Source organism: Pteropus medius, unplaced genomic scaffold, assembly GCF_902729225.1.
Source record: "Pteropus medius unplaced genomic scaffold, Ma_sr-lr_union100, whole genome shotgun sequence".
NCBI classification, from domain to species: domain Eukaryota; kingdom Metazoa; phylum Chordata; class Mammalia; order Chiroptera; family Pteropodidae; genus Pteropus; species Pteropus medius.
This window is the reverse complement of record NW_024352787.1, coordinates 10351420-10370809: the sequence shown is the minus strand read 5'-3', so window position 1 is coordinate 10370809 and position 19390 is coordinate 10351420. Positions and strand designations below refer to the sequence as shown.

General features: G+C 36.7%; 1 protein-coding gene across 3 annotated transcripts in view; it reads left to right on the top strand.

The window, feature by feature from the left end:
- NAPEPLD (N-acyl phosphatidylethanolamine phospholipase D) overlaps positions 1-19346 on the top strand; it is a 34008-nt gene extending 14662 nt beyond the window's left edge. For all 3 annotated transcript variants that reach the window (XM_039848955.1, XM_039848956.1, XM_039848957.1), the window contains exons 2-5: positions 1441-1747; positions 12332-12978; positions 15665-15779; positions 16247-19346. In XM_039848955.1, coding sequence (XP_039704889.1) covers positions 1441-1747; positions 12332-12978; positions 15665-15779; positions 16247-16375 — 1198 coding nt within the window. In that variant the 3' untranslated portion in view covers positions 16376-19346. The remainder of the gene's footprint in view (positions 1-1440; positions 1748-12331; positions 12979-15664; positions 15780-16246) is intronic.
- The last annotated feature ends 44 nt before the right edge of the window (positions 19347-19390 follow it).

Sequence of the window (19390 nt, the reverse complement as noted above, 5' to 3'; positions counted from 1 at the left end):
TAGCAGACAAAGGAAAAAATGAATCAACATTTGGCAAGCACTTTATGTACATTATGTAATTTAATCATCTGAAACCCCCACGGGATAAGTAGGTATTTAACACATGAGAAAATTGAGGACTAGAAAGGTTAAGTTATTTGCCCAAAATACAAAGCTCTTTAGGCTCTCTTAGCTTTTAGGCCTTCCTACAAAGAGGGATGGCTGAGCAACGTTAAAGGGTGTGCTTTAGCTTTTGTCAACTGTGATTTTTTTTCTGAACACTGATTATTCTCTAGACCATAGACTGTTTACTCCAGACAGTTTTAAAAAAGTAAAGTTTTGGTTCAGTGAATGTATTTATTTTGGGGTTTTCTCTTCTGGATAATCTTGCTACTTAAACACCTTGTAGCCATAAAAATAATACATGGTTTTCTGTTATTATGCTTATTTTCTTAGCGTTATAAAGTGTATTAAGTGTATGCATTATATTTAAATTAGACATAAAACAAATATTTGTTTAGCACAATAGGAAAGAAATGAAATTCATGGTAGATGAATGCATATTCTAAATACATTATCACTTTTATGTGTTTGGAGTTCTGTATACGTAATTCAAAATCAGGGATGTCAGTGCCTTGGGTTAAGTGGTGGTAGTGGTAGTGGCAGTAATAACAAGGTCAACAGCAACAGCTGTTGAGCTGTTACGTTCATACATGTGTGTTACATTTGTTATATACATGTTCAGTAACCCTCAGAGGCAGGTAGTAGTATTATCTCCATTTTACAGATGAGGAAATCAAAGCAGAGTATAGGAAACTTATCTAAGGTTAGCTAGGAACACACTGTGCTGACTTGGCAGTTCTAAGTCAGAGTTAATTCAGATTTGTATTGTTAACCACTTAACGACATTATTGAAATGAATCTCAGTTAATGTGTTGTTATTGCATTTCCTGAAATTTGGACCCACTGCACTTTATAGGGGCATTGGTAAACAGATTGTCTTCAAAGTAAAAATGACTAGGCCTAGCAGGGTTATATAGAAATCACTTGAATTACTGAGGTATCCTCAAGGAACTAAGGTACTCCTTACTGCGTTATTAACAATACTGTTTTCAAAATTCAGGTATGAAAATATTACAGATTCATGAAGATATTTTATTCTATAAGATGTCATTGAAATGGAAAATTTCATGTTTAAATGCTTGGGAGTAGGTTGTTTTTAATTATAGCAGATAAGGAATTTTTAAAAGGTTTAGGAGGAATAGATAAACTTATATTTAGCAAGCAGTAATGATGGCTTCTAAAATTATATTTTGTAGGAAGATAAAGTTTGAGCTAATAGAGACAATGGTTTTATAAGTTTGAGAAAATTTTTATTGGCTAAGAAATAATACTATGTAATATATTTTAATACCTTTTTATTAAACTCAGTATTTTCCCTTCTTTTTTTTTTTTTTTAAGTTCTTCAAAGGACATGGATGAAAATGAAAGTAACCAGTCCCTGATGACAAGCAGCCAATATCCTAAAGAAGCAGTAAGAAAACGCCAAAATTCAGCACGGAATTCTGTAGGAAGTGATTCTTCTAGGTTTTCCAGGAAAAGTTTCAAACTGGATTACAGACTAGAGGAAGATGTAACTAAATCAAAGAAAGGAAAGGATGGGAGATTTGTTAACCCTTGGCCAACGTGGAAAAGCCCCTCTCTTCCAAATGTTCTCAGATGGCTGATAATGGAAAAAGATCACAGCAGCATTCCATGTTCCAAAGAGGTAGTGTTTGGCTCTATTGAGTGCTGTGTATTTACTCTTTCCTTATATAACTTTGCTGTGAATTGTATTATGACATTCGAGTTACTTAATTGAGCCCCTTTTATATGATAAGGCTGAGGGCTGGGTTCTGGGGAGATAAAGTGAATGAGGTGCCCTCAGGTTCATGGTTTAGTAGCAGAGTACATATATGAATAACCAGTTCTGATCTGGTGGCAGCTAGAGGCAGGAACAGAGTGCTTTAAAAGTACAGGAAAGGAGGCAGTTAATTCTCACAGGTGGGTTGGAAATGGCTTGACAGAGGAGGTAATATTTGAGCTGGCCTAGAAAGATAAACAGTATTTTGGCAGTGGTTTTCCAGGTGGTATGAACAGTCACAAAGGTGACAAAGTGCATATGTTCCAGAAAGTGGTAACCTGATACGTGTTTCGAATATGAATCCTGAGGGTTAAGGCATGGCCTAGAGTGCTTGCCTTTTCATCCTTGGGTAAAGCTGCTAAAGCTATAAAAGAAATCTTCAGATTGCCTTTCCAGGCCTTTAAAAATTGCCAGTAGGTTACTGGTTTTTAAATATGCTGGTTTTACTTAGGATACAACTTACTAACATTTGGCCTAAGGTTTATTAGATGATGAATGAGATTATACTTTGGCAGGGGTGGGTGGCTCCCAATTGCAGTAGCACCTTTTTCTCCTTTTTCCTTTCTTAGTTTCTTGCCCCTCTGCTATGTCCTATCTCCTTCGGCTCCTCTTTTTCACCAACCTCTGTCCTGCCAGGCTTTATGGGGGAGTTGAGAGATAAGGACCCTGACATTGGGGGTGGGGGATGAGATGAAAAGAGTGGGGTGGCCTGGAAACCTTTATCTGCAGTGGAAGAGGCAGGAAGGGCAGTGGCGGCGGGGGTGGGGTGTTCGATACTTTACCTTGGTATGTCTGTCCATTTGTCTTTTAAGGATGTGGGATAAAAAACCTGACATCACTTTGATGCTGAGGAATGTTCATAGTATTAATCCTAGTTAGCAGAATTGATTAACATGAATAATATTTTACCAGCATTTTTTTAGAATGAGGCAGGGGGCATTAATAGATAAAACTCTGTCAACTGTGAGGATGGGAGGAACAAACATTTTTTTCTTCTGGAGAAACATGGAACTGAGCTGTGAAGAGAAGAGTTAGGGTAGGAGGCTACTTGTTGGGATAAATTTCTTCCTGGCTTTTGTGCCACAGCTTCTAAAAATACAGAGATTGCCAATGGTGTCTTTAGTTTTGTTTTATTTCAAAGAGGAAGTGAGTGACCACATGAAGGCAGAAATACATCTCTGCAGTCTAATAATTTGGAGATATTCTAGAAACTGTTGAATCTCTAGGAACTCTCCAGGCCAGTGGTCCTTAGGCTCTTTTGGATACTGGCCCCTTTTGAAAATCTGATGGAAGCTGTGGACCTTCTTCTTAGAGAAATATATACACATGCATATAAACACATTGCCTTTTACTATAATGGACCCTCTCAAGCTGGTCCACTCTCATTTATCCATTCATTCATTTAATTAGTATTTATTGAGCACCTGCTAGGCACACTGTTCTAGGTGCTAAGGACAGCGCCATGAACAGCAAAAAAAACCCCACCCTGACTGCCTTGGACCTTAGATTTAGTGGAAGAGAGAGACAGTAAACAAATAAGGAAATTATGTGGTATATTAAAAGGTGACTAGCACTCTGAAGAATAATAAAGCAGAGAAGGAAGTTAGAGTGATGGAGGTGGGAGCTGCATTCTTTAATGAAGTGTAAGCTTTTTTTTAAGGCAGGAGATTTTTTTTTAAAGAAAACATCAAAAGAGTTCTCAATATATCCTACTTAAATTTGGCATATAAAAGGAGAGAGAAGACACTTTGCCTTATTCCAATTTATATTTTATTTATCTCTTACCTATATCTTGTTTCCAATAAAAAGGCTAGAACTAGATCAAATGCATGTTGACTTCTGTTATTTCCATAGATAACTATAACTCTAAATTTAATCTCTTTAAATTGCCAAAATTACTAACTTTTACCAACTCCTAAATGTGATAGAATTCTACATTTTCTGGGGGGAAAAAACCTCAACCAAACCATATTAAGAACCACGTAAAGAACACCTGCTTCAGATCACTGGATCAATTCAGAATTCAATCAGATTTCTGAAAATTGTTTTTATTGACATTGGGAGGCTAGAGTTTAATAAAACACAACTTCAAACTATTGATTTGGAAGGAGACAAGATAATATAGCTGCAGGATTATAATTACTACCAATTATGCAATTTATATCACATTTAGGTATATAAATATGAAAATGTTTTAGAAGAAACATGATTAAAATATAAAAAAATTAATAGAACAATTCTAAATAAAATGAAAAAGGGTCATTAGCAGAGCTACACAATTTAGTTGCTTGATCAAAGGACCATGCTTCTTTACTTGGACCATTCCTGATATTTGCCTTTTCTGGGTCTTTCGAGCAATGTGCCAGTTCACAGGCTTTGTATTGTTCAGGTGCCATCATTGCTTTATGCAGTTGCAGTTGGCTCAGTGACTTGTCTGATTGTTAATCATAGTCACCAATAGTCAGGGGAAAGAGAGAGTTGGAAAATTTCAAAGAGGGAGGAAGAGAGGCACCTCCTGAGTTTCATTAGTTGAAGGAGGCTGTCCTTATCAGTTACTACTCTAGAAGTGAGCAGGGGACAGTCAGATCAGAGTGTGAGAGAGACACAGAACCGAAGCTGTACAGAATGGCCTGGTGGAAAAAGTGGGACACCAGGAGTGCAGAAAACAGGCTCAGGTTCAGGATTCCTCACTGGGTATGTGACCTTATTTCTGTCACAATCCCTCAAGGACCTATTTTTGGTTGTTGTTGTCTGTAAAGTTAGGATAAGACAGTTTAGGTCACTAAGATTGTTTTGAGGTTCACATGACACATGAAAGTACTTTGAAAATATAATATACTCTTTAGCTGTATGATATTGAAGAATAGGGTACCTTTTGGAAAAATGAAACATCAGTTATTTTATACTATAATATTAGTTTATACTGTACTATTTTATACTCTAGTATGCTAACAGGTTGCTTTTTTATGAAGAGAAAAAAAATACATGTATGCAGTTTTTAAAAAGTTGTACTGAAAGGCTTATTAGACAAATACTAGTCCCCTAACGCAGGGGTCCCCAACCCCAGGCCTCGGACAGGTACTTGTCTGTTCTGTGGCCTGTTAGGAACTGGGCTGCACAGCAGGAGGTGAGTGTTGGGTGAGCCAGCAAAGCTTCATCTGTATTTGCAGCCACTACCTAGCACTAGCATCACCGCCTCAGCTTCACCTCAGATCATCAGGCATTAGATTCCCATAGGAGCACTGGTCCCTGGTGCCAAAAAGCGTCGGGACCGCTGCCCTAACCAGCCCCTGCCACCCAGTACCCCTCCCCTGAGGCAACAACTTTCAACCCTTTGTCGCCTCTGGAGTTTACCTTTTTTAATGTAGTTAAGAACACTTAACGTGAGATCTATCCTCTTAAATTTTTAAGTGTACGTTATTGTTGACTGCAGATACAATGCCATACAGCAGTTCTCTAGAGCTTATTCGTCATGCTTCACACACTTTTGCCAGTTGATAGTAACTTCCCATTTCCTTCTCCCCCCAGTCTCTGGCAACTACCTTTCCACTCTTCGATTCTATGAATTCGACTACTTTAGGTACCCCAAATGTGTGGAATCATGCTGTATTTGTCTTTCTGTGGTCCTCCATATTTACTATCAGATTTAATTCGCTCTGTATCCCTACCCATCTCTTTCCCATGGTCCTACTTGAACTTTCCCTTTACTGTTTACATTATTGTGACTGTATCATTATTTTTCACTGATGAGCCCAGTAAAGTACAATGGCCATGTCTCCTTTCTTATATACTTTTCCTCCCTGGGGTTAATGATACCTCTTTTTACATCTGCTTAACTTTCTATGTATTTATGACTAATCATTTCTTTCCTTCCATGGCTTCTCAATACAGTTTTCCTGAGGGAGAACCTCAGGTGGTCTTTCAGCACCAGGCTGTAATCTGGGCCGACAGTCCTCCAGACTCCCTGACACCTTCTGTTCTAGGGTCTCCCTTCACCATCATCCTGGCTCCTTTTCTCTTCAGTGTTGGCCCTCTTTTCTGCATCCCATTTGTTCCTCTTTCTTGGTTATTTTCTCATTTCAGTGGAGCACATTTTTAATGAGCTTCCTGAAAAAAAAGGACATGGGAAGTCAGTGTTTTGACACCTTGCTTGTCTGAAATGTCTTTATTCTCACTCTTGGTTGCTAGTTGTGGATATAGAATTTTAGTTTGGAAACAGTTTTCTCTAGAATTTGAAGCTCAGTGCCAGTATTGATCCTTTGTGTATGACCTTTATTTCCTTTGTAGAAAGTTTGAGGATCATCTCTTTGGCACCATAGTTCTAAAATTTCATCCTGATGTATGGTTATTTATTCACCATGTTCTATTCCTGGTGGGCCCTTTAGATGTGAAAAATCTAGTTCCTTAAGTTCTAGGAATGTTCTTGTCTGTTTTTCTGAAACTTTCTTTCTCTCCATCTTTTCATTTTAAAATGACTACCAATTATATTTTGGATCTCTTAGATCCAAATCATCTGTGATTATCTTTTTATTTCTTCTGTATTTCATCTTTTCTTTTTTTTTTTTTACATTTACAGATTTCTTCAATTTGTTCACTTCATTTTTTAAATACTTTAACATGTGTCTCAGAGTTTTAAATGATGGGTGAAAATGCCATAATATGAATTTTTAAAAAGAGACTAGAAAATATGAGTACCATATGATGTTAAACATGCGTAAAAATGGAACCGTGGGTAAAGATAGCGTATGTTAACAGTGGGTATAATTTTTGCATATTGATATAATAGATGGCTACTCTTTCTATATACTTTTCTGTATTTTCCAAATATTTTATGAAGGGCATTTTCTCTTATAATCAAGGAGGAGTTAAAAGATATTAAGCCATTTCGAGAGAGAAAAAGAATGGCGTAGATGATAGAGGTTCTGTTCATTCCTCTGGCGACCAAATCAAAGTTGTGATGAAAACAAGGAGCAGCAGCAAGGAAAAATCGCCTGGGATCTAAATGAACAAGCCATACAAGTGGGGAGAAGTCCAAGAAAGCACCCTGCAATGGGGCGAGGATGCAGGGCTGCCAGGTCTCCAGCAGCTGAGACGGAGGCTGCAGCAGCGGCAGCAGCAGCGGCAGAAGCCTCCTAAAGGGGCTGCGTCCACAAGTGGATTTTCGTGGTGACGGACCTGAGTTCGTTCTGAGTACCAGTGCCGATTCAGCTGCTTGCAGGGGGCACCAGGGACTTAAAGGGAGACAGTGTCAGAGTGAGGGCCGAGGAGAGACTTGCTCTGTACAGAAGTGCTGGCGGTATCCATTGTTCCCTGTTGAGCCCTCTCCCTCTCCCACTGCGCAGACACAGTGCTGCCATAGCCATGACGTCATCAAACTGGATAACAGAGGTTGCTCTGCTAGGAGGATTCTCTGAAACCCTGCCTACCCCAACTTGGGCCCTACCCAAGCCACATCCGGGTATATCCTCAGTGAGTCAGGTGCTCCTTGCCGAGACTCATGCTGGAGGCAGCCTGGGTGTTTGGTGTGGCCTTTTGAGGCAACTATAAGCATAGCATCTGTGGATTGCTTGCTGAATCTTAACAGGTGGCCCCTTAGAGATAGAATCTTGGGCTAAGTTTGGTCTGCAGCTGAACCCCTCTCAGGACTGTGCCACTGGACACCTACTTCACAAATCCACACTAATAAGACCAGGAAACTTAGGAGCTTTGCTTAGCACATAGAAACTGAAACGGAGAGGCAGCCAAAATGGGAAGACAAAGAAGCAGAAACCATATGAAAGAACAGAACAGAGATCCGGATATAATGGAGTCAAATTATTTATCAGATGCAGAGTTCAAAACACTGGTTATAAAGAAGCTCAATGAACTTTTGGGAAGTGTAGATAAATTCAGTGAGAACTTCAACAAAGAGATAAAAAACATGAAAATGGAAGTGGAAATTATAAAAGGGAACAAGTCTGAAATGAACACATTATCTGAGATGAGAAGTATATTAAATGGAATAAACAAACAAAATGAATAAAGAAGAGGATCAAATGCCCTACCTAGAGGACAGGAAAGCCAATCAGGACACTCAATCAGAATGTCAAGAAAAAAGATGCCAAGACTAAAAATAATTTAAGAAGGATATGGGACATTATTACGGTTCCAAATATTCATCTGATTGGCGTAACAGAAGAAAAGCAAGATGTTGAACAGCTGTTTGAAGAAATAATGATGGAAAACTTCCCTAACCTGGTGAAGGAAATGGACATAAAACCCCAAGAATCCCCAAAATCGGGGATCCAGAGAGGTCCACACCAAGACACATCATAATTAAAATGCCAAAAGTTAAATACAAAGAAAGAACATTAAAAGCAGCAAAAGAAAAACAATTACCTACAGGGAACACCCATAAGACTAGCAGTGGATTTCTCAAAAGAAATCAGAAGAGCTTGGCAAAAAATAATGGACAGGATGAAGACTCAGGATCTGCGACCAAGAATAATTTATCCAGCAAAGCTATCATTTAGAGTTGAAAGACAAAGAGCTTCCCAGACAAAAACAAGCTAAAGGAATTTATCACCACCAAGCCAGTATTATAGGAAATGTTGGAGGGACTTCTTTAAGAAAAAACATGTATCAAAAACAGGAATTAAGAATGGTAACAACTACATTCCTATCAAAAGTACCTCAAATGGAAAATTAAGTGCTCCAACCAAAAGATAGAATGGCTGAAAGGATAAGAAAACAAGACCTCTACAGTGAAAAGGAAGGAGATGGAAAAATATATTGCTTTGATGGACCTAGAGGGTATTTAAGTCAGAGAAAGATAAACACTATATGATTTCACTTACATGTGGAATCTAAGGAATAAAAAGAACAGACTAGTCAAAAACAGACACAAATATAGTGGACAATTTGGTGATGGACAGAGGGGAGTGGGGTTTGGGGGGCTGGGAGAATGGGGTGAAGGGCTAAAGAAGTACAAATTAGTAGCTGATGGATGGTCACAGGGATGGGGAGCATGGCATAGGGAATGCAGTTAGCAATAATACGTTGGCTAGGTGGAGGGCGAGGGGAGGGGGGGTGCAATTGGGATTGTTTTATGAGCTATATCGATGTCTAACCAATGTACTGTATACTTGAAACTAAATTAAAAAATTATTTAAAAAATTAAGCAATTTCGAAGGATGTTATATTTATAATACAGATAGATCCTAAGACAGAAAAAATATACTTTCGGTTGGAAGAAAAGGATTAACTCAGGTCTTCTTAAAAGTGATTTTTTTAAAAAACATGATTTTAAAAGGTTTGCAGTAAATCTTTGTCTCACTCATGCACACAAACACATACTCTTAAAATAAGTATTTTACCAAATTATGGGTTTTATTGTTTTAAAGTTATATCATTTATGAATGAAAAGAGAGGGTCTTTAGAGTCAGGAAGACCTTGATTCCACTCCTGTTTGGACACCTGTTTGACCTTGGGAACTTTCTGAGTGACTGACCCCCATTTACCTTGGTCTGGTTATTTATGCTTAACAGGGTTGGTTGACATAATGTATTTAAAGCACCTGGCCAAGAGTAGTGTTTGATTGAATGTTAGGATTTTCCCCTTTCCCCAAGAAAAGTAAAATATTAACTAGTGTACTGGTTAATTATGGGCCTAGGGGTTTTCCCATTTGCAGCTTTAAAGTCAGAAGACCAGCCAAGAAAATCTTTATCTAGTAAAGAAAATGTCAAGTGCAATTTCTTCAAATAAACAAGAATTTCCCAACCCCCAGTGTGCATTCTTTTTCAAACTGATGCTTGGGATAAAAAGTAAAAAAAAATTTTTTTTCATTTTTGGAACCTCAATTGTAGACTATTTTCCTTTAGATTTATGGGATAGTAGTGCTAGAGATCAAATTCCTTAAAATAAGCTGCTCTTTTGTGATGGACTTAGAAACAATATAGTATGAAGAAAGGAACATGAAGAAAGTGTGACTGCTTGATTCAGATATCTTGTCAGTATTTTGCCTCTTTCAAAAAAAACAGCTTCGCTGAATGATAATTCACCTCCTATACAACTGACTTGTTAGAGCATACGATTCACAGGCTTTAGTGCAGTCGTGGAGTCGTGCAAGCACTGCCACAATCTAATACATTTTCACTACCCCAAAAAGAAACCCCATGCCTTCAGTTATCCCCGCTCCGATTTTCCTGTCTCCCCCCGCCCCACACTCCCAGCCCCTGGAAATCACTAATCTATTTTCTTTCTCTGGATTTGCCTATTCCTCATATTTCATAAAAATAGGATTATACAATACATGGTCCTTTGTGACTGGGTTCTTTCAGCACTTAATCTGTATTTTGGAGAACAAGTTTAGGCTGCCAGAGGTGTTCTATCAAAGGTTTTGTTTCCCCTCAATGGTCAGCAGATAATGCCAGATATTGAACTTCAAATGGCTTTTAAACTTAGAGCAAAAAGAAAGCGCAACAGTTTTCAGGGAATTTTGTTACAGATATTCTGATGCACTGTTTAAACATGATTCTACTTAAACATTTCTTATAGTTTTATTAACATAATACAGGCTCCACATATTCAAAAAGTACAGCTTGATGAATTTTGACATCAGTATATATCCATGAAATGATTACCACAATCAAGATAATGAACATACATCATCTCCAGAAGTTCCTTGTGTCCTTATTCTCCTCTGTTCCCCAGGCTGTTGTTACTTCTTGTCCTCCACCTCTGCAGCGTCTCTTCTCCTGTCCAGGCCTTTTACCACTCAGACCGTCTCAGTGACCTCTCAATTTTTCGTCACCAGCATCTCCTCAATCTGCCTTCTCTCATCTCTGTTCATTATTGTTTCCTTTGTTCAGGTCTTCATCCTTTATGGCAGCTATTGTGACACACTCCAGGTCATCAATAATTTGCACTCTGACAATGTTTCTTCTAAACAAATTGGGCCTTTTTTTATTTTTATTTTTTTATTTTTAAGATGCTTCCTCATTGCCTCTGGGTGGAGTATATGGCATTCTGGGCTTTTATTGTGCTCTGATCCTTTATAGATTTCAGTTTGTTCCTGGCCCCCAAAATGCCAGTTCCTATTTGGCTCTGTGTCTTTGGTTGGGTACTTTCTCTACCTGAAATGTCGTTTTTACTTTTCTCTGCATCATGAACTTGTTACTATTCTTCAGGAACTCACACAGGTTACTGTGTCTGTAATGCCTTTGGCAACTTGGCTCTTCCTGCCTTATCAGACTATAGCATGTCTTAAATTTTATTTAATTATCTACTACCATACCCTTTTCAAAATTGATTTGCAGCAACTTCCAAAAATTCATGTAGTGGTAAAAAACAGATGGATGACCATATAAAAGCAAATAGACTATGAGGGTAGAAAAATAAAGCCAAGAATAAAGTTAGTATATGTTCCATCATACCCTGCACATTGCTGGAGGCAGCTTCAGGTTTTACTCTGAACTTCCTTGTCAATGTGAAAAGGGAAGCATTACGTCAGTTTTCCCAGTGACTGTCAAATGCATAAAATCAGTTCTGGAGAAGATCTCTTCCTGTTACCAAGAATTGAGAGAAATGTTTCTGGGCTGAGTGGGGAGGTGGAGGTAGTGTAAAGACAGCCTGTAATACATTCCTGGCAAGTGTCATGAGGTGGCTTCCTCTGAGAGACCTCAATGCAGTTGTATAGCATAACACCAAAACACAATTCATAAAAGCAGTTTTATAACAGCAAGGACTGTTACCCTAAAATAGCTGCTGCTTGGTCTAGCTTAATCTAAGGGTAAAATGTAGAATAGCCAAAGAAATAGTATTTATCACATTTTAGTGTTACTGTTTTATATCTGTTTACCTCCAAAAGTGATCAACTGCTCCCAGTTTACCATGTTTTTCTTTGGTTTGATAGATGTACAAAACCTTAAAGGAAGGAATGAGGAGAGCCATCTATGACTGTGATCCGCCCAGGAATCATTACAGTGCTGTGCTTTGAATTCTTTGTACTCAAAAAGTCAGATTCAGATATGAGATCCAAGATCTACAAATAAATGGTCATAGATTTTCTTAACTATATTTCCAGGTACTGACCTGCATCTGAGGCAGTTTCAGCAGCCAGTATACCAGCTAAGTGAAATGGCAACAGCAGAGGGACTGCAGCTAGGCCAGTCTCCTTCCAGTGCTTACAGAAGAGAGCCTTGAAAAACATTTAATAGATTCAGCAGTGCTCAACGTTTTAAATTTAACTTTCCCTTTGTCTACTGCATTTGGGGCTAAGAAGGTCTTCACTGTCATGATTAATGAGGCACATTCATAAAATATGCATTTTTAAGAGAAAAACAAAAATAGCAAATTTATTGAATGACTTGTTTTCCCAAGTAGCTCTTCTATAATTTAGGTCAAAGATGTTCTGTGATGACATAATACTTTATAATTTTTTTTAACAGTTGCTTTTCTTTGTACACTTAGGAACTTGATAAAGAACTCCCAGTGCTTAAGCCATATTTTATCGATGACCCCGAAGCAGTTGGAGTTAGGGAAGCTGGCTTAAGAGTCACATGGCTGGGACATGCAACGGTAATGGTGGAAATGGATGAGCTCATATTTCTCACGGACCCCATCTTTAGCTCTCGTGCTTCACCTTCACAGCACATGGGTCCAAAGCGTTTTCGTCGTGCCCCATGCACTATAAGTGAACTCCCCCCGATAGATGCAGTCCTTATCAGTCACAACCACTATGACCACCTGGACTACAATTCTGTTGTTGTTCTGAATGAACGATTTGGTAATGAGTTGAGGTGGTTTGTGCCTTTGGGTCTCCTCGACTGGATGCAAAAATGTGGCTGCGAGAATGTGATTGAGTTGGACTGGTGGGAGGAGAACTGTGTCCCTGGACATGATAAGGTCACCTTTGTCTTTACACCTTCCCAACACTGGTGTAAAAGGACTCTAATGGATGACAACAAGGTTCTCTGGGGCAGCTGGTCTGTCTTGGGCCCTTGGAATCGATTTTTTTTTGCAGGAGACACTGGTTATTGCCCTGCTTTTGAAGAAATAGGAAAAAGATTTGGACCTTTTGACCTTGCCGCTATTCCCATTGGAGCATATGAACCAAGGTATGTAGACTTCCAAAGAAAACATTCTTGCTATTATTACTCCATAATAAGGTAACTGAATTTAAAAGTATTAGTTATGATTTTGGAATACTACATAACTTGTGACGTTAATGGTGGACTTTGTTTTACATTGGTTGGGGTTGGTGGGTCAGATTCAGTTAAAATTTTTTAATTTTAAAATATTTAAATCAGTCATATCAGTAAAATAATTATTCAAAATCAGAAATTATATTACCAATAAAAAAGGACCAAGGTTTAAAGAATCACTACACTTAGCCAGAAATTCATGTACTGTTCCAACTAGAGTTAAACTGATAAGCCAGTGTAAAATCTAACTCTTGTTCTTCCTTTCACGTGGAAGATAGTCTCTTTATATAACCATTTTTTGCTCCATGACTAGAATGTGCCCATCTTGTCCTATAGCTCTCTTGTGTTTATCAGAGAAAAACTGAGGAATGGTCTATAGCATTAGTCCCTTGGAATGGGCTTATTTCAGTGAGCACTGAATTTAATCTGGTAATGACATTGTTGCATTTCTCGCTGCTTGCCCTCTAACCTTTCCATACTTACTACCTGTCTTCAGAGCAGGTAAAGGTCACACTAGTATTCAAGAATTAGGAGACCCATCCACTGGCTGTGATTTCCTTAATACTGTCTATTTAAAGAAAATAAAAATGATTTCAGGGAATTCAGTTAGATTTCAGTCAACTCTGGTTGATATGTACAAATTGAGAGAAATAAAGTTACAATAGCAAAGGGCGGGCTAATTTAAAAAATATTTTTCTAAAGTGCCTGCAGATACATACAGAATTGTATGTAGGGTCTATTTTATTTAGGCAATCCTACAAGCAGAAGACCACTAATAGATGAATTGAGCAAATCTGATCATTGATTTCCATCTCATTTTATTATACTTATTAACATTATAAGTTCACTAAAACCATTTCTTCACTATCTTTATTAATGCTTATTTCTCTCTTTTATGTTTTTATAGTTTCTTTAATGGGCTATTTTTACCTTATTTTTAAAAATTATAAATCAGTAATAGTTTTGACTTTTACTTTTTCACTTAATTCTGAATTCTAATGAAACCTCTCATCAACCTGATTACAAATGAATTTCATGATACTGATCTTTAGTCAACATGTTCTTGATGTAGTATATCTTACTTGTAATTATAAAAATGTTTTCATATCTACCAATATATGTATTTATCATATATATGTGATTAATAGAATGTGTACAGCCTGACTACACAAATTCACTCACAAAATTCTCCCTTCCTGCATGCATTGCAGCTGTCTTGTTACTAAGATGGTAGGAAGGGGAGGACATTATTTGCTCTAAGAGAATTAAATTGTGGTAGCCTGTACTGCGTAGTCCATTTCTCTGTTCAGTATTAAGTTTTAGAAATAAGGGTATCAACAAAACTTCAGAGTACTCTATAAATTTAAGAAGTTTACACCAAAAATGACTAAGTAATCTGCTTAGAATGTTTCATCCTTAGGGATGATTCTATTCAAGTCAGGAATTTAAATTTTGTTTTTAATTTTTACACCAAGGTAAAAATTTTACATTTATTTCAGATAGACATGAGGGTAGAAAGAAGTATGTTTATCCCTTTGATTTGCAGTTGGAGTTTTAAAAAAGTGAAGAAACACAGACAACTTTTCCTCTTGCTCAGAATTTTGACTGTCAGGAGATAAGGCAGAACAGCGCCTCTCTAATCTGCCTCCAAAGAGAGAGCACAGTGGCTCTGTTTCTAGGCTCCCATAGGGCCTGGCAACTCCTAACAGTGAACAACCCTCCAGCTGTTGCAGGTAGACGAACTTTTCCATGATGTGTCCTACAAGATGCAGAAGCACCTGTGCTGAATCCATATCCTTTAGTCTTAACTGCAGCAGTAGTTGGCAGTAGCAGACCTGGGATTATAATGTGAAGACAATGTTGTTTTTCTTCTCTTAAACTGATGGCTGGGAAAGCAAAAGATTTGCTTGTAGATAGTACACTTTTCACTTTGTATCAGAGATAATAATTCTTTCTGCTGCAAGTGTTCTCTGTTCTTTCCAAGGCGTTAGGCAGCCTTTCAGTGTTTCTACACTCTCTAATTAGTCTCTCTCATGAACCCTCTTTTCTTGCCAAACCAAACACCTCACTGTTCATTTGTATGTTGTTTAAATAAAATCCTTGAATAGTAATTGGATTTTTTTTGCTCCTGATCTTTAAATATTACACATTAATTTTTGTTAGCATTTCACTTTAGCAAGTTTTTTAAAAAAATTCTTTCAGCAAGTTATTCAGGTTCTTTTGTAATTGGAGTTTTGGTTTCTAATTCTTTACCCATTATTTGGTTTCTTTGATTCATACCAGGATTGTAAATTACCTACTTTTTAAAGTAACAATAAGATATATCTTCAGAATAAATCATCAGTAAACTCAAAATACATGTGAATTAAAACCTTACTATTCAAAGGGGCATTTTGCTTGGAGCCTTATTTATTGTATAGCAGTTTGTACACGAAAGATTTTTGCTTATTTTTTTCCATCGGAAAAGTGGAATCAAAGGAGATTTGTCTACTGTGATTTATTCCTGTGCAGAATATTGAAGGCCGATTAGATGAAGCAGTAATTAGAACTTGGTATATATTTCAAAAGCCAGAAGTAATAAATTGCTGTGTTTCTTTAGGTGGTTTATGAAATACCAGCATGTAGACCCAGAAGAAGCTGTAAAGATTCACATTGATGTTCAAACAAAGAAATCTATGGCAATTCACTGGGGAACTTTTGCCTTAGCAAATGAGGTAAGTTTGATCATGATAGTTACTGGTTATGTATTTGCATTTGCTTACACACACGCTCTTATACTCTAAGTTTCTATATTCTTCAGAAATATTGGTAACATCTAATTCTCTAATCTTTGGCTCTGATCACTATTTCACTACATGAAATTCCATTTAGAATTGGAATTTCATGTAGTGAAACAGTGATCAGATTTCATGCAATCTAATGATATTTAGTCTAAGTTGGCACCAAATTTGATATATGTTGTGTTTGGATAGATTTGATAAGTATGACATTTCTATTGACTTAACAATTAATGACTCTAGTATTAGAAAATGTGATTATTTGCTTATGCTTCAGTGAGAAGGGCATTATTTTAAGTAGGAATATGTTGGTTATTTTAGTTTGAATTCTTATATGAAATAGCCCCAAATATATGTATGATTAACCTTTTTCCATTTTTTTTCCTCTCTCTGCCCTTTGCCAGCATTACTTAGAGCCTCCAGTGAAACTGAATGAGGCTCTAGAAAGATATGGATGTAAGACTGAAGATTTTTTTGTCTTGAAGCATGGAGAATCAAGGTACCTAAAAACTGATGATGAAAACTTCGAATAAATATGAACACAGGAGCTTTTAATGCAACAAGCATCATCTGCTATAAATTTGAAAAGACTAAGAAGTTCATGATTATGTTTTGTTATATTGGGAAACAACTTCTGAAAGTTTTTGTTTTATGTTTTGTGTACTAACTTGCTTACTAATATGATTGCCAGTTCATATAAGAGATCAAGTATGGGTCACTTAAATAATGAATTGGCATATGTCGATTTTAAATCTTGTCTCAATGGTATAAGCATTGAATAGAATTTTTTTTTACTTAAGTATTATACTTTAGTGGTAGAATTTTCTGAGGTTATGAAAAACTTATTTTAAAGACTCATTCCTGTTCTGTTCTTAAAGATCTTCTGCAAGGTGAGTCAAGGCTGTCTATATACATAGGTTTTTTTTTAGAGGCCTGCTCACATAAACATACTTTTTATATTCATATTAATGATGAAATTCACTCCCACATGCTTATAGCAGTTCTTGCTCTACTAAAATTAGCTTATATGCCAAATATTGATATCTTTTTTTAACCATAAAAATGGGAGTTTGGGCTAAGTTTCCATTTTTAAAGACTTCATTTTTTAAAAGAGGGGAGCAGTATATTCTATTGCATGTCTACAATCCCCCAATCAAAAGCCCTGAGTTGGAAAGAGGAAGGGAAAGAGAACATGGTTATGAGAACATGATTTATGAAATTTTCTATTTTTAATCTAAAAGACCCACTAAGCACAAATATAGATGCAAGGAAATATTTTATGAAGATAAATGCAGATCTTAAATGTTTATATAGTGTACTTTGAATTAAATTTTATTTTCTCTCCATACACTCAATTTTTTTCTGGTTTCTTAGCAGTAACTCTAAATATATCAATAAGTATTTTGTTTTACATGATTCAGATGTCTAATATTTTTATATTACATGACCCATAAGCATGATTCTGCTTTTATTAAGCCAATGTGGAATACTAATGGTAAAAAAAAAAAGAAAGATGGGAATCAGCTGACCTGAGTGTTAGTCCTATAAGCGATCTGTATAGTCACTTGATTACTCTGAACTTTCCTAAGGAGAGAGCTGACCAGATGGAGGCCCATTCTATTTTCTTGATCCACAGTATCAGTGAAATGAACTTTATTTATAATCAATAATTAAAATAGGTTTTCTACACCAAATTCTACCCAGGCAGTGGTCTATAGCACATATATGTGCATGCTATATGTCAGCTACTTAATTCCGTCATGGGTTTTCTGTGTACCCTGAAACAAATCACCTATGCTAACTGTGCCTGTTTCCTCATGTGCAACGAGGAGAATTTTGACCTACCTCCAAAAAATGTGAGTAATAGTGATTTTTTAAAAAGCACTTTGAAAATATGAGGGAGAAAAAGATTTCTTGAGATATCACTGCCTAATACAGATAGGAAGATCTGAAAGCTGAAAATAGGCTAATGCTTTTCATAACGTATTGTTCCTATTGCAGATTTAAGCATATATATATTAGGACATTAAACCCTGACGACTAATTGATCTCACCCATTTTGTAAAATTTGGAAAGCCATAATAAATGTAAATGATCTTTAGTAAAATTTAGCATTTTTATCTACAAAGATGAAAATCAGTCAAGGGGAAATGTGTATGTAATATGTACGTATGTAATGCATGTGAATGTATGTGATTTGGGGGCACTAAACAAACATTTTTCCCATAAGATAAACCTACAGAAAGAAACTGAACAAGCATAAACTTTTTCACTTCCAAGGAACATTTAACAAGCAGATGTGGATCAGAATGTTAGGTTTGTGGTAGATTTGTTCTGGGGTATATTGCTCGAATACTAGCCAGTGTTCTTGTGGTCACCTCCCTCGCTGTTGCATGCTGACTGAAAATCATCTCTTACCTCTGCTCTGCGAAGCAAGCCAGGTACATCTTGCTCAATTATTTCTTCTCCGTGAATGGCCTTAACATTATTTTTGTATTCATGTGTACCATTTAACTGAGGGTCTCTAAGCACTTTAAATTGTGTTCTAGTTCCACTTAATTGGGCCTGCCTCATTTTTCGCGGCTGCCTCACAAGCTTTAATTTTTAATAACCATTCACATTCCTTCTACTTTGACGTTTTATCGTTAAGAAGGACATTGAGCTTCATCTCTCCTTGTAGAATCTCACTACTGAGTGGTTCTTCCCATTTTATCTTTCACTTACCTACATTTTGAAGGGTTTATGTGCAAAGTGAAAAAAAATTTTTGAAAAATAAGACCAATCCTTCCTTTACCCTCCATTCAGCCTAATATACATAGTAATACCTTTTAATGTCTTACCCTCTAAGTCAATTCCATTTTCCTCTTTGATTAGCTAGCATCCATACCAGTATGTGAGATTTTATTGAACTTTCCCTTTCTCCTGTAGGAACTGAGGAACAATGATATTCCTCATCGCCCAAGAGGGTGGAACCATCAATTTGGAGAAATTCCATCTAATAAAAGCCATGATGTGCCATAGACAAAGATCTGCTTGTGCATGGTCATTATGTAATTTTTTCTGGGCAGTTAAAAACGACTTCCCCTTTTCTCTAGCATTTTGACATTTCAGACTCAATGCTATGATCTCCAGGAAATTGGTTATTTATTCAAACTAATCAGAGGAAAAGAACAGACAGTTTTAGAATCCAATGCTGCTAAAGCACATTGAAACCAAATCTTGGTTTTTAATGTGTGCATTCTGAATACATATTTTCATTAAATGAGGGAGATTTAAAAAATTATTATAAAGAAATGTACCTTTCAGGGAATTAATACTTATGTTTGTATCACTGATCAATAAAAGTATTATTCTTAGCCATTATATGTACATTACTACTGTACCCAATTGGGAATTTACATGTTTTAATCTTAATACTAACTCCTTTTCTACTGTAAAAATATTTCCTCCAAGTTTGATTTCTCTATCAGGATAACCCTGAAAAATACACATTTTTGTGTTTGACGATTTGTGACCTCCTATGGAAATCCATGTATTTACAAATGAAA